This window comes from Condylura cristata, unplaced genomic scaffold (assembly GCF_000260355.1).
Source record: "Condylura cristata isolate star-nosed mole 26May11 unplaced genomic scaffold, ConCri1.0 scaffold00015, whole genome shotgun sequence".
NCBI classification, from domain to species: domain Eukaryota; kingdom Metazoa; phylum Chordata; class Mammalia; order Eulipotyphla; family Talpidae; genus Condylura; species Condylura cristata.
The window spans coordinates 15,464,596-15,479,687 of NW_004567116.1; the positions used below are offsets into that span (position 1 = coordinate 15,464,596).

Below are 15,092 nucleotides of genomic sequence, written 5' to 3' on the forward strand. Positions count from 1 at the left end.
TCTGCCTGTTCTGCTCCCCACTCTGTCTCTGGTGAAGCCTCTCACCACCCCTGAGCCTCTGGCCTGTACCCCAGTTCTGTATGCACAAATAAATATATCTTTAAAAAAAAAAGATGGGGAAACTGAGGTACAGAGATGAAATAACTTGCCCAGCATGTAGAGGAGCCAGGACAAAGCCTGGCAAACGTATGAACCCCCATTCCCAGACTGCCTCCCCTGCGATAATAAAAAGTCAGAAAAAAACAAATTATCCACCTTCCCAGCTCTCAGATACCCACGTAATGGGGACTTAGCTATCCAAAGGCACCTCTTGCTGAGAATTTCATTTCTGGCTCAGATAAAGCCTTTTCCTTTCGTGGGCACTGCAGTGACAGCAAGTGTGATCCGTCTGCTCTCTGGTGGACACAGTGTGCAGGGAGGTACCTTAAAGCACAACAAAGCACCCCCTCCCGCCTCCTCACCCCCAAGGCATCACCATTATACTACACAGCACTGCCTGCCCAGAAGGACTAGCTCTGGAGGCCAGCAGCTAGCTGGGAGGGGGCCCACCCCCTGACCCTTGGGCTTCTCAGAGGAGGTGCTGTGGGAGGTAAGGGGAAGGACTTCTCCCCTGACGCAGAAAGAGGCTGACAATGCATGATAGGGTCTTCGTCATTTTCTCTTTCATCTAAACAATTAATCTAACAAGAGACGAAAGGGCCTGAAAATGTAGGGGATACAAGACTCAGGCTGCTTGTTAAAGTGCAGACTCTTGACCTCCATACTTGGAGATTCAGACTCAACAAGTCTAGCGTCACTCCAAATCGCCACTAACAGCTGTGTGGGGTGACCCACTGTGCCCTTTCTAGCCAGGGGGGCTGTCCCCAAGAGCCTGGAGCCCACATGTCCAACAGCTGGGAACTTCGCTTAGGTGTTGCCAAAGAAAAGAATGCAAAGAAAATTAGTGGCTTGCATCTGATCTTTTCTTGTTTTCATTTCCGGCAACAACACAATGAGCTGTGTCAGGCTGAACCACTGGGATAACCAGCGACACTCCTGCATTCATTGAGAAAATGTACGAGTCATGTCATCGTGATTAGTCTGGAGACAGGCAGGTGACAGGAGGCAAGCACTGAAGACTTCTACCACGACTTCATGCAGGCGAATTTAAAGCATGGGGTAATGACAAGAATTTCAACTGACATAGGCAGACACTCGCCGTGTGACAGGATTGCTCAAAGAGCTCTGTAGAGGCTCATTTCATCTTCAGAAACCATGAAATTAAACAGTTCTTACCCCATTTTACAGATGTGGCCAATGAAGAACAGAGAGGTTAAGTAACTTGCCCAGGGTCACACAGCTGGAAAGTGGCAGAGCCTAGTTTGAATCACTCATCTAGCTCTGCAGCTCACATGCTTGACCAAGCACACAGCTGTGTCCTCCCCTTGGTTTACAAGACCCTGAATGATTAACCACCCCCTGCCTGCCCTGGCACACACACACACTGCATACTGCTCTAGATTCCCCCTGAAAAGCTCTCCTCTTTGTCCTCCCCATCAGCCCCAAGAATCAGTATGGGCAGACCACCTGCTTTCTCATCTCTAGGGCTGTGTGTGGGTTTTCTGGGCATGTACCTCTTACTCGGGAACTCATCCAGGCTCTGCTTCGACTTCTCAGACACTCCCTGGATGTCCCAGGTGAGAACAGGTCCCCCTCCCGTGGGATCCATAGCACCCAGGATGTGGCCCTTTCCCGTATGGATCCCTGCCACAACTGCTGCTTGCTGACTCATTTCCTCCCCTGACTTCCCTCTTGGTGACACAGGATTCCCTCGTCCACTGCCCTCCCACCCCCAGTGCCAACCTGTGTTGAGCACACAGTGGTGCTGTCTACATACTTGTTAAGTGAATTAAGTTATGCACGAACATCACTCATCAGTGGCTGGGGCAGGACCTGACGGAGGGTCACGACCACTGCCCCCTGCCACTTCCCGGCCAAAGCACGCCTCCTGTGAGTTGCTTTCAGTCACTGGCCAGGCATGCAGGGTGCTAAGCAGGTCCATCCTTGCAGGACCCAGTGCTGCTCAAGGACACTCCTGCTCCAGCACAGCCCAAGTGTGGTGGGACCCTCCACGGACCTGCACTTCAGTTGGGCCTCTTCCTGCGCTCCACCTCCTTCCTGTCTCCTTCCTGAAAGCCACAGCTCTCCCTGCCTCTGCTCCCATGACCATCCCGTGAGTGCCAATTCCTGCCCAATTCCTGCCTTGGTGTCTGCATCTGCAAGACCTGGATGATACTGAGTACAACCCGGGTCATCACTGTGGCTCCGTGGCTTGTCCCCAAAAAGACTCTGCCCAGTTAGGCTCTTCCTGCAACCCCACGAGGACCAACATCCCACAGCCCTGAGCAAAAAAGGCTGAATAGTGAAATGGAGAAAGAGGGGTGCCTCGCCTCCGTCTCCTTCTCCGAGGGGTTCCTGAGTAGTGACGGAGATAGGAGTGGGCGCTGGGACCAAGCCTGGCACAGTCACCCCTGCATCCCTGACATTGGACAGCAGGTAACCTCTCTCCTCGCCCCTTTCCAGCATCCGGGAAACCAGTGTCCTCAATTCCATGGAACTGGGAACAACCCTGGCTTGGCTTTCAGTGACAGGCAGTGGGCCTTTCAGTAACAGGCAGAGACCCGCCACATTCTGCATTAAGACCATCTGCTCCCTGTCATGTGACCCAGCCCACTCATCTTCGCAGCGGTGGCCGGCCAGCTGCCCGGGCACTGACAGCAGCGTGAATGTGGAGTCCAGTGTCAGGCGCAGGCTGTGCTCAGCACTCACCGGAGAGAGGTCTGAGGACAAGAGGCAGAGGGCGGTGGGCTGGAGCAGAAAGACCAAGTGCACAGCCAGGGGCAGGCTCCCGCTCCAGGCTCCCCTCTCCTTAGCCAAAGTGCCCATGTCGGCCATAAGAAAAAAAGTATCATACTGGTGATCACACTGGGTGAGCAGCTCCCCGGAAGCCTTGACGCTCGCATGTCCCATGAAAGCCTCCACGCCAGAATCACCCACTCCTCCAACGGGCCATCCCTCCCTGAAACACCTGCTTGTAGCTCCAGGGGTGGGTAAAACCCACAGGCTTTATTCCTAGATCCCAGAGAGGGGAGAACAGCACCTCTTCCACTGACAAGAGACAACAGCAGCTATGAAGGTCTTTGCCCAGCGTATTTAAGCCCCATCAGAACGGGGGGTGCTGATTCTCTGCCTCCATAACCACACGCCCCGCCCCCTGCCACCCAATGAAAGGCAATGATGATAGGGCAGGCCAGCGGCTTGCTTCCAGAGACTGTATTCCAATTTGGAATTAACCCGAGGCTTTGCAGTGCCATAGAATATGGAATACCTGCATGTCCCCTGTTTCAGTCCCTTCCCTTCCAACTAGCGATTCTACAAACTCCGGCAGCCTGTTAGCCCTAAGAAATTCCATTCAGCTGGCTGGGAACTTAACTAAGGCACAGGAGTCAGGAACACTAAGTTTCTGCAATGCTCTTGCCAGAGGGGTAAGCAGGTGCCTTTGACCTCAAAGATGCTTTACTTATGTCCTCTTCTACTCTAACCCAGCAGAAAACCAGTCTTCCAGTGTTACTGACAAGAGACTCTCTCTGTCACATGTCTGAATGATACAAATGCACCATGCCCACTTTTTTTAATTATTATTTTTTCATATGTCTCTGAAGCTTTTAGGAAGTCATTAGAAAACTGCAAACTAGCTGTGTTGCACATGAAAGTGCAAGTTTGCACAAAGAAGTAAAAGGCAAAGATTGCTTCGTCAGTCTGACTTGGCTCAGCAAGATTTGACTGGATGTGCCCGGAAAAAAAATTTTTTTTGACATTCTGTGATTTTGCAGCCATTTAAATGTTACTAGCAAATATGGAGGCTGTTACCGATCACTACACCTTGCAGCTACAGCCAAGTCCTGCCAGGACAGTGTGTGCCTGAATGACAGGCCCAGGTGACCTGGCCACACTCATGACCAAGAGCCCACTCTCCATCCCTCAGCTCGGAAGGCTTCATTAAGATGTTCCCTTGCAGGCAAGGAGCAGCAGCACACAGGGCTGGTAATAACAGACTTCCCTGGAGGTGAGATAGTATGAGGTTGGCATTTGTGCAAAAGGGTTGATTTAAAAGATGACTTTAAGATGGTGACAGTATTGGCATTTAAATTGGTACTTTCCAAGAAAGTCTGGCAAGTCCCGAATGGCGACTGCATTACCTGGGAAGGTACAGTAGGTGGGGTCTCTCGTAGATGTCTTTTGAGTTTCCCTGTCGACAAGAGTACAGGGCCAGAGAGAGGCCAGGAGGGGTGCGCCACGAAGTCATAATGCAACTTTCTAGGAACTGGGAGTTTTAATGACTTCAGAAATCAAAGACTTCTTTCCTCCAGGAAGACACTAAATTGAAGTTTTTCTCTAGGCTTGAGGAAGCTTTACCATCATGGATTGGACTTAATTTCTCCCCTAACCAGAGACCGGGTCTCCTATCCCAGCTCCCAAGGTGGGTTTTCTGGTAAAGCATATGGCTGGTAAAGGCTGTCAACTAGACAGTCACAGTATTTCTGAAACAGAACAATCCAGGGGCCTTGCTGGGAGCACAAGGGGTTAAGTCTCAGCATTATGAAGCTCTCCACAGCCACTGCAGCACGAGTTCGATCCCTGACCAGGGAGCTGACCCACCTGTTGCAGCAGGCTTCTCCTACCTTGCTCACTGCTCCCCTCAGTAGTGTACTTCGTTAATCTGCCTGTTCTGCTCCCCACTCTGTCTCTGGTGAAGCCTCTCGCCTCTGGCCTACACTACAGCTCTTGTAGGCATAAATCAATAAAATAAATTTAAGAAGAACAAAAGTTCACTTTCCATCACTCAGACAGCCCGTGAGAAAGCAGACTCTTCAAGTGTTGTCCAGTCTACTCGCGACACTACAGCAGCCCAGGGACCCTCTGGCAGGTCTACAGACTGCAAAAGGCAGCCCTCAAGAAGACGAGAAAGCAGGCACACCTTCTTTTACAGACCTGCTCCAATGTCAGAGACATAAAGAACAATGGCTGCAAGTAGCGAAATGAGTCAACTGTGGCAGAGCACGGAAGCAGGCCATTCTGCCAACTCGAATCCAGAGAACATTTACCGAGCACTTCCTGAGTGCCAGCTGCTGTGTGAAGCGTTTTCAGAGCTTTAGCTGCTTTAATCCTCAAAAAAAGCCACGGGATTTATGAGGTAACTGTGACTAAGAACCTTGCTTGGGTCCCACAGCTCACATGGGACAGACACAAGCTCAACCCCTCTGCAGCCCACTTCCGGCTCACCTGCAGGACACCTTAAGGAAAAGGTACTGACGAGGTACACAGACGGATCGAGTCATGTCAGCACCTGCGGTTGAAACATCATCTGCTACAACCAGAGAAAATGAACCGTATTTCATTGACTCCAAGTCCCCATCGACTAAGGCATGCTGCTATTTTTATGTACAATGAAGAAAGAAGAAAACTCAGCCAATTAAACCAGAACACCATGTTTTCTTACCCTATCGATTGTAAGAGGCATCTCAGTCCCAGGGACCTGAGAATGTGAGGAGATGCAAGTCTGACAATTACAGAAATATTGGATGCCTCAGAATGCGTGAGACGCGACAGGTCTGACAGAGGCAGGGTGGAGGCAGGTTCACCGGGGGTAGAGAGCAATCTCATGCAAAATCTGACTTTTCAGGTAAACATCATCCTGAGTTTCATGCGCAAGCCCCCCATTTAAAAACACTGACAATTCATGTTTTTTTTTTTTTCCTTTTTTTCAGTGTTTGTGCAGGACTAACAAAAGGTGGCTGCAGCCCTGTCTGCCTGGACCCCCTGGCGGGATGCTGTCGGATTTCTCCCAGCAGTTCCTACGACAGGGGCTACAGGCCTGAGTTTAGTCTCCAGCACCTTCCACCCAGGGCTTTCAAGGCACAACACTCTCGCAGGCCTCCACAGGCACCACCTAGCATCCAGGGCTCTTTCTTTCAGATGGAAGTAGCCAGATCCAGGCGCCAGGTGACAGAAGTCAGACTGCATAAAGCTGACTTTAAAATATATATATATTGATTTTCTCATCCAGGTCACTGTTTCCAGGCTTTCAAACCACTTCTGCTGTATTGACACACTTGGTCGTGTTCCAGGACCACCCTGCTATAAAGGGAGGGGTGAAACAAGACTACAAAGAAATACCCCAAGTGGATGCAGAGAGAACCCACATGGCCCAGGGACACCTCTGGGAGCCCAGGGAGACAGCCCAGGCCAATGCAGCTGCCAGTCACTCAATCCCTTCTCGAAACGTACCCAATGTGCTGGGCTTAGTGCCAGGGATGCGTGGATGTGGGCCTCACTTGGAAACAGGATGTCTGTATATATGATCCAGGTAAGAGGAGGCCATACGAGGTTCAGGTGAACCCTTATCTATCATGAGTGTCCTTTTAAGAGGGACAGTGGGAGGCTGGAACAGAGGCTGAGGGAGAACGAGCATCCACAGTGCAGCTATAATCCAAAGAAGCAGCATTGAAGCAAAGTCAGGCCCCCCTGCAGGCTCCAGGGAGCTCAGCCCTGCACACAGCCTGCTTTTCAAGCTTCAGCTTCCAGAGAGACTACACTTCTCTCTGCTTGAAGTCAAGGTTTGGTGCTATTTTGTTACAGCAGAGCAAGGAAACTAATACACCCAAGAGGGCTTTAGAGCACTCTGATTTCTCTTCCTAAAGGGAAACTGCCAACCTCTTCCAACACACCAGGGCCTCGTCAACAACTTTGCATTAGGTCAAATTCATACCGTGTTTCTTGACAAGCTGAAAATGTCCACAGGTAGCTGCCCAGGACCTAACTGGGAAATTTCATCTCCTGATCCCAGTTCTGGACTGAACGACTCTCCTCACCACTGGCACAGAGAATGAGGGCACATCGGGGGGTGGGTGGGGAGATCCGGAAGATGCTACTTTTCCAACTGCTAGACCTAAAACTTTGAGGGCGGCAGGGAGTAGTGCTGATTTCAGGTCAGCACAGAGAAGGCAGAGACTGAAGAACACTGTTCAAGCCATGAAGGCAAAACACCATCATCAAAATATACTTAGCTGCTTAATTGTGCGGGTCTCCGGCAGAGCTGGGCACAAGCCTGTGGCGGCCACGCCAGCGGGTGGGAGCCAAGTGCAGGCCCATTAACACAGAAGTCCCCAACTGGAGCGGAGAACTATTTCCAACCTTCCCTCCTTGTAACCCCAAGACCTTGCTGGTTCATCTCAGACCCTCAACAATTAGTTTCCTTCCCCTGTTGCATTGGTTCCATGTCAGCTGGCTTCCTAAAGCTGCAAGCTAAAGAAAATTTCACAAGAGTTCATGACTGCTTTCAAGATTCTCTCAAGTGAAAAGATATTCACAGAGCAAAGGAAGGTGTTTCTATGACAGAGGCTCTCAAAACGAGAGCAAGAGAGGAGGTGGAGGAGAAGGGAATGTGGAGTGTGGAGATGGGTGAGGGGCCGGCTGGAGAGGGACGTCTGGTGTGGCATGGCAGAAGAATGTTCCAGAGGACTTGAGTTTAAGGATGACGTCAGTTAGCGATTATTGAGAGAATGAGGTCAGTCAGCGCTTAGCAAATGCTTAACCCACACCAGGCACCCAGCTTTCACCCTCACGTATGTGAGCTCATAGCCTGCAGTCAGCAGCCCTACCTTCACCCACGTGCATGAGGAAACAGAGTCTATGGCTTCAAGTCTGCTAACAGACATACCACCTTTATTTTCTACAGCTCCCCTGGAGGAGGTACGCCATTGTACAGATGAGGATGTAGGTAAAGAATCATGTAAAAATGGCACCGGCCTCAGAGTTGTAAAGGGAGGCTGTGGTTGTAGAACCCAATACTGTCTGTCTCCAAAGCCCCATGCTTGACCTCAGGGTTAATGTTCTCCCATCTGAGATGAAAGAGAGTCAGCCAAGTGGAAGGGCGTGCTCAGAAATACTAGAGACATTTCAAAACAAACACACAAAACGCACAGAATGACTACGTTAAAGAAAAGCAACACGAACACACGCAGGCCCCAGATTTCTTCCGCACAACCAGCACCGCAAAGGAAGCAAGGTTTCTCGCTGAGGTATTTAATGGACATGGTGTTAAGCCGCAATATTCTCTAGACTCTTGTAAGCGCCACTTTGGCTTTCAGAAGCTCCATTTTTTTTTTTTTTCCAGAAGGCTTTTGAAATTCAGTACCTCACAATCACTTACCAGAACCAAGACCTGGGAAACAGACATCTCCATAACAAAGCAATATGCCAGAGCAGAAATGGAGGGTGGGGCCCTCCCAGGGAGACATAGTGGCTTCATTACCATCTGTGGGAAGTAAGTGTATGTGTCTCCTGGGGTTGCCATAATAAACTACCTTAAGTTAAGTGGTTTTAAGAAGCAGCAATACACTCACATTTTAGAGGCCAGAGTTGGCCATCAAGGGTCTGCAGGGCCAATCCTTCCCCGCCCCCACACCCACTCCTCCCCCAGAGTCCGGGCAGAGTCGGGGCCTGCCTCCCATCAGGGTGGCAGCTGTCAGCTGCTGGCTTTCCTTGGCTTGCAGCTGCATCATTCCAATCTCTGCCCCACTGCCACATGGCCTTCTTCCCTCATCCCTTCATAAAGGACTCAGTCATACAGATGAAGGGCCCATAACTCCAGTATCTCTACTGATTGCATCTGCAATCACCCCATTTCCCAATATGGTCATGTTCTGAGGCACTTGGACATGTCCTTAGGGGAGAGGAGGCGAGGGGAGGGACACAATTCACCCCATAACAGTAAGTTCCTACTTTCAAACTGTTAAAGGCAAAAACGGAAGCAGAGTGTCTGTGAATGTCATCCTGTTACACAGCTGTGGGACAGCTGTCGCTTGGCTGGATCTGTTTGCTAGGGTTGTTGTAACAAAATACCACAATGGAGTGGCTTCAGCAACTGAAATGTATTATCTCACAGCTCTGGAGGCCAGACACTCAAAATCACAGTGTCTACAGGGCTGGCTCCCTGTGAGGGCTGGGAGGAAGCAGGTGGCTCCAGGTCTGTCCTTTGCCTGGCAGGCGCCATCTTCTCTCACGAGTCCTCACACTGTCTTCCCTCTGTGTATGTCTGGGTCCGAATATATAAGGATGTGGTCATTTTGGAGTAGGGCCAATACTCATGACTTCATTTAAACTTGGTGACTTCTGTAAGGACCCTATTGCCAAATAAGGTGACGTTCTGAAATACTGAGGATTAGGACTTCTACGCATGACTCTGGGGAGGGTGCGCAATTCTCCCCACGATGATGGTGCTGAGCCAGTTTTGCTTTCTACACAGCTGAAGAAGAGAATGAAGCCCCACTGGGGCTGCCTCCCATGAGTCCCCTACCTAAGTCATGTTGGCAGCACTCACCAGCCCCCTTCCCCAAGACAGAGCAGTCTGAGAAAAGAAGGAAACTTCCTGATTTCCCAAGGCACTGTGCACATGAGCCAGACATCAGGTGCCTTGGGTTTGGTAAGGATAATCACTCAAAATCCAGACTACCCCTCCCCTATTCCTGCTGGCTCTATGACACCTGGTTTAAGATAAAATAGTACATGTGGCGCCACCTACAGGCAGAAGACAAGAAAAAGGAGCAAAGGAAAGGATTTCTGCCAAGGCTCTTCTCCCTTTTTAGGTGATCATCATTTCAAACCTGTCCTCTTAACCTTAGCTTACAGATTTCTGCCATCACACTAGAGCAATTAGAAGGTGTGCTCAAGAAGTTGATGGGTTCAGTGAAAGCAAATAACATTCAAAATCCCATTTTGCAACTACTTTTCTGTCTCTGGATGTAGAGATTCATTAAAATGTATGATTTGACAAGATCTTGAATCTATCCCCATATTCACAACTCCCTCTCTAAGACACACACACACACACAAAGGGCCTCAACAACTTTAAAATTCTACACATGTCTGGTCAAAGATATTGATCCATAATATCATTTTTCAAAGAAGACAATGAGCCACCTTGACAGGTCTTGCAAACATGCACCATCTCCCCAGATTTGAATAGGACACACAGAGACAGCTGCTAAAATCTGACGCCAGGCTGGAACAAAATCTGAAAGCTGTGATTCCAGGTCACTGGTAGGATCGGAAATCTAGACTGCCAGTTTCTTTTTTTACAGCAAGTGGCAGTAATTGAACTGCTGTCTCTTAGAGGAAAACTTTTCAGAGACACACAGGACTAAAAGCCATTTTAGAAGTCATTGATGTCGAAAACCATGACAGCCGCTTTTATTTCCTTTTTAAGCAGGTTAGTGGTGACTACAGCATGAGCCCATTCCGCAAAGTAACACAAACACGTGGAGAGAGCCGGAAGGGCCCAGCAGTGGTTTCTGATGGGCAGTTATGGGGTCTGTCCTCCGGGACAGTGGGCAGGCTCTGGCCACGCTCTCTGGCTCACTCTCCACACGGGCACACCACGGTGCCTCCTCCCGAGGTTAGGGACCAGCCTCTAAGTGAATAAGATGGAAAACACCTGGTCAGGTGCAGCCCACAGGGTCACACCACTGCCCTCACCATGGCCAGCCTTGGTGGAGGGTCCACATTTTTCTATTTCTGTTTTATTACCCCCCCAAAAAAGGTGAAAATGATCATTTAGGGCAGCCCACTACCGAAGAGCAGAAATGTACTCAGATTATCCTCAAATGAGCTTCCTCTCTTAAAACCCTAAGGAAGAGGATCTTGAGGTCCACCTGGCAGGAGATTTACTGACTCATTCCAGTTGGAATTTATTCTAGTATGTTTACAGTGATTTTGTAAAGTCAGACGTACCTCTAATACATGGGGAGAACACTCCAATTTACTAGGTAATTTTTAAAAACAGAAATTAAAATATGTTACCATGCTCAACTATTCATCAGCAAAAGCTTTGTTCTAAGATATTACCCAAAGCTACCAAGACTACAATAAAGCTTCCCATGTGGCCAGTGAGAAAGCAAGTCGGGGCACACCTTTAGCAGAACATGTGGCAAGTCTTTTTTTTTTTTTTTTTTAAGATTTTTTATTGATTTATGCACACAGAACTGGGGTACAGGCCAGAGGTGCAGGGGCGGTGAGGGATTCACCAAAGACAGAGTGAGGAGCAGAACAGGCAGATTGATGAAGTGCACTGCTGAGGGGAGCAGCGGGCGGGTCAGGAGAGGTCTGCCGCGCCATGTGGGTCAGCTCCCGCTGGGAATCAAACTGAAATGGAAGCGGCTGTGGCTAGCATCGCTGTGCTGTGCTCTAACCCACTGTGCCACCAGGGAGGGTCACATGTGGCAAGTCTATACAGCAAACCAGGAAAGACAGGCTCCAGCCCTCTGGCCCAGTACTTTCATTTCCCAGAATGCAGCCCAAGACAGTATCTCAGAACAGGGGAAAGTCATGTCCATGCTACATTCCCAACAGCAGATTCTATTTCAAACAGCAAAAATCTGGAAACAGATGCAAATGCCAAATTGTAAGTAAATACACTCTAGTATGCCAAGTGAATGGACTATTTACCTAAGCATGAAAAGTTATAAAAAGAAATCGGAAAAAACACGGACAAATGTTGAAACGTTACCTGTTAAAATATACACATAAGTGAAATCGTCCACCTGTGATGAGTACAGCCAGGCAACGCCTAAAGAGAACACTTCTAGAAGGCTCAGGGTGGTCCTGAGAGAGTGTGGATTCTACATGTGATTTTCTGACTTCTTTCCTCCCTGTTTCCCCATTTTTATGATATGTGATTTTATTACTTTTAAGATTAAAAAGCTTTCTTCCTGGCTCCTGAAAACCTTTCCTGCACTGTGGATACTGACTAGCTGCTCACAAGCTTATATTCCCCCTTGACCTCTCCTGGCTCTTTCTCCCTGGTGCAAAGGGCAAAATTCACTTTTCTCCTAGTGTATTATCTTCCAAAGGCCAGTGCTATTCACAGTGCACTTGAGGCCATCACCTCTCGCAGGTGAGAACGTGGGTCCCTTTGCTTCTCCTCTGCCCAGATAGCAAGGTGTTCTGCAGAATCAAAGAAAGGGCTTTTCTGCTTCCCAGCAAAACACAGGGGCTGTTTTCCTCCCTCGAAGGAGGTAGCACAGACTCCTAACAGACCCCCTTGTATGCTCCTGGAAAGTTGGTGGGGCTGGTACCCTCGACCTTCAGTCCCACCCAACAGGGCTCTGTCTTCCCAATGGGGCCCCTCTCTTAACTGGCATAGCCATGCTGTTTAGACGAGGGGAGACAGCCAAAGAGGCTCAAACCCCCAACACAAGGCACATGGCTAAGTCACCGTACATGCACTTCATGGAACAACAGGCCGTCTCACTAGACAGCAATGACGAATACGAAATACGGTGATGTGACCAGCAGCCGCCATGTGAGGAAGGAAAGAGCAGGCTACCCAATCACACGGACCGTGAAGAAGCCTGAACCATCATTCCTGCAGGGGTCAGTAACAGCTGGGGGTTCTGCATCACTTACTATACACAGCCCTATACGGTGGACTTTAGACAGGCTAAAGTTGACAGTGTGAGGCAGGAGAAGCTTTATTATCCTTATTTTGGCTAGGAGGGGGGAGGGACACCAGGCATGAGGAAGTTTAAGAATGGCTATTCAGTGCTCCTAGTGCTAAGGGTTTGGGACCTTCTGGAAACCTCCTTAACGTGAATGCTGGGGGGAAAGAGGTAGGATTTGGACACCGTCTTTCTCCAGAGCTTATGTGCTCAAGTCTTCTGGAAATTTAAAGTGAAAGTAGGATTATGTTTCACAAAAGGAACTTCTTTTCCTTCTCTTTATATTGTCTACATCTTCCAGAATTCTTCTTTTTGTAATCGAAACACCATAAAAAGAAGGGCAACGGTGAACTGGGCTTCTTCATGCATCTATATGGTTTTTTAAATTGTGTTTTGATCAAGAGATTAAGCCGATGCTAACGACTGTTCCATTACACTTGGGGGTTAAAGGCAGGAAATGAAGAGGGAAAAATGGAGACTAGCCAGGGTGAGCTAGTTCCAAACCAAACCAAACAGCTCCAAGCAGCTGTCCCCACCACCTTTATTGTTGTTGTTATTTTTATTATTGTTGTTGTTGATGTTACTATTATTATTATTACATACTCTCCACAACCTTTCTAGCTTGCACATGAATTCTGTAAGATCAAAAGAGGACACAGGCTGTCACAGAATATACCAATAACACACAGCTGCTCTTCACAAAGCTGGGAATAAAAGTGCACTCTTCAGTCCCAACCCTGCATTTTTTCACAAACTTATCCTGTGCTGAACAGTCCCAGCTCAGCTAAAGCCAATCTGCATTGACTAGAGTTCAAATACACACCATATTCTGAAAAAGGCCATCCACATATTTGCAGCATGTTTAATAAGGCTCAAAACTGGACAGACTAGAGAGTTCACACATAATCTCATCTGAAATTCAAATTAGGAACATTAAATTTCAGTATGTTAAATGACAACAGCAGGACAATTCTGAAGCCAGAAAAGGCAAGTCACATATTTCTTTTGACTCTGCAAAAATAATAATGCATAATGTGTATGGTCTATTAAAAGAATCGCATCCAACAAAGTAACAGAACCCCCCTTCCCAAAAGGCAAATTCTCAATCTACCCCTCCCCCCAAAACTTCTCCAAAGGGAAGGGCAGGCAGCAAGGACACTGGACCCCTTCAACAGGGTGGGGCCCTCTGGGAACAGACCGCTTTCCACGAGGGAGGCGTCTGGCCCCAAACCCAGTGCGCCTTCCCGTGAGTCAGCAAACTGGGCCTCAAATTCCCGTAACAGCGGTGTTAAAAGTTCAAATTATCATCCTCACCTCACTCATTTCCTCAGTTGGTGCCCAGAAGATGAAAAGTCAGAATGCACAGTTCTCCTGTCACAGAGGCCCCCCGGCCCGGTGCCCGGCACCCTCAGAGGAGCCAAGAACCACGGCCCAGTCACGTGGTCCTGGAGCAGTGACCCACTGGAGGCTTGGGCCCGGCACTGCTCAGGTGTGCGTCCCCCTGCCAGAGGGTCGTGGCCAAGCTCAGTCTGTGGTGCTACGTTCCAGGGAGCACAGGGAACTGTACTCCATGGAGCAAGAAGTATTACCACTTGCTGCCCTGGATGTCGCCCACGCACCCCACATGCCTCCTTTTGTTCCTAGATCATCGTTTGCTCCTAACTCAAGTCTCATGCCGATTTTAAGGTCGAAGAAGGGTGAAGAGGAACAAAGACACCCCCATGCCCATCCTGGGATTGCCCACTTGAAGACAATGCCCAGGCCATGCCGTATGGACAGAAAAAGGGCATAAGGAAGCAGAATATAGTTCACCCTTGAACAACATGGGAGTGAGAGGTGGTGACAGGCAAAAACCTACATGTCACAATCTTTGACGCCCCCAAACCTAACTACAGTCAGCCCTGGTTTCCTGAGGGAACTGGTGCCTTGTTCTCCTACCCCCACCATCATATCAACTGTCACGGATGTTCCCAGTCCCTTAGAGTAGGCCCACCAACATCCGCAGGTGGCTGAACCCCTGAATTTTTAATCCATGCAAGCCCAGCCCACCAGCCCACCACCAGCCAACTCCGCAGGGGTGAGTCAGACCAGGACCCGGCCCACACCCGCACCCCGAGTTGAGACCCGTCACTCACGGCACTCCTTCTCGTCGCTCTTGTCAAAGCAGTCAGGAAGTCCGTCGCACTGCCAGGCACCGGGGATACACCGCCCGTTGCTGCACATGAAGTTGCCGGGGATGTTGCACTCGTTGGTGAAGTTGTTCCCAGGGAGCAGCTGGCTCTCTAAGGGAGAAAGGGACAGGGAGGTCAGACTGCGAGGCCTGGCCGCAAGGCCTGAGGCCCGGGTGGAAGGGCTTCTGTTCAGCACAGTGCGTGAGTGAGACTTTCCCACTGGTGTCTTCCCCCCGCTGGGCCTGGTCTCCAGGCTGATAATTTGTCCCATCTACCTCTGGGGCCTAGATGGAGCAATATGGGGAAAGTTCTTCTCAGGTGCCTGGCCCAAAAAAGGTGTGACTGGGCCCTCTCTGGAGGCACTATGGGTTAGGACGCAGCACTG

At 49.5% G+C, this 15,092-nt stretch overlaps 1 protein-coding gene across 1 annotated transcript in view; it reads right to left on the minus strand.

Moving 5' to 3' along the window:
* Positions 1-15,092, minus strand: part of LDLRAD3 (low density lipoprotein receptor class A domain containing 3) — a 142,934-nt gene that overhangs the window by 125,866 nt on the left and 1,976 nt on the right. The window contains exon 2 of the mRNA XM_004683572.2: positions 14,672-14,818. Within this exon, the coding sequence (XP_004683629.1) occupies positions 14,672-14,818 (147 nt within the window). The remainder of the gene's footprint in view (positions 1-14,671; positions 14,819-15,092) is intronic.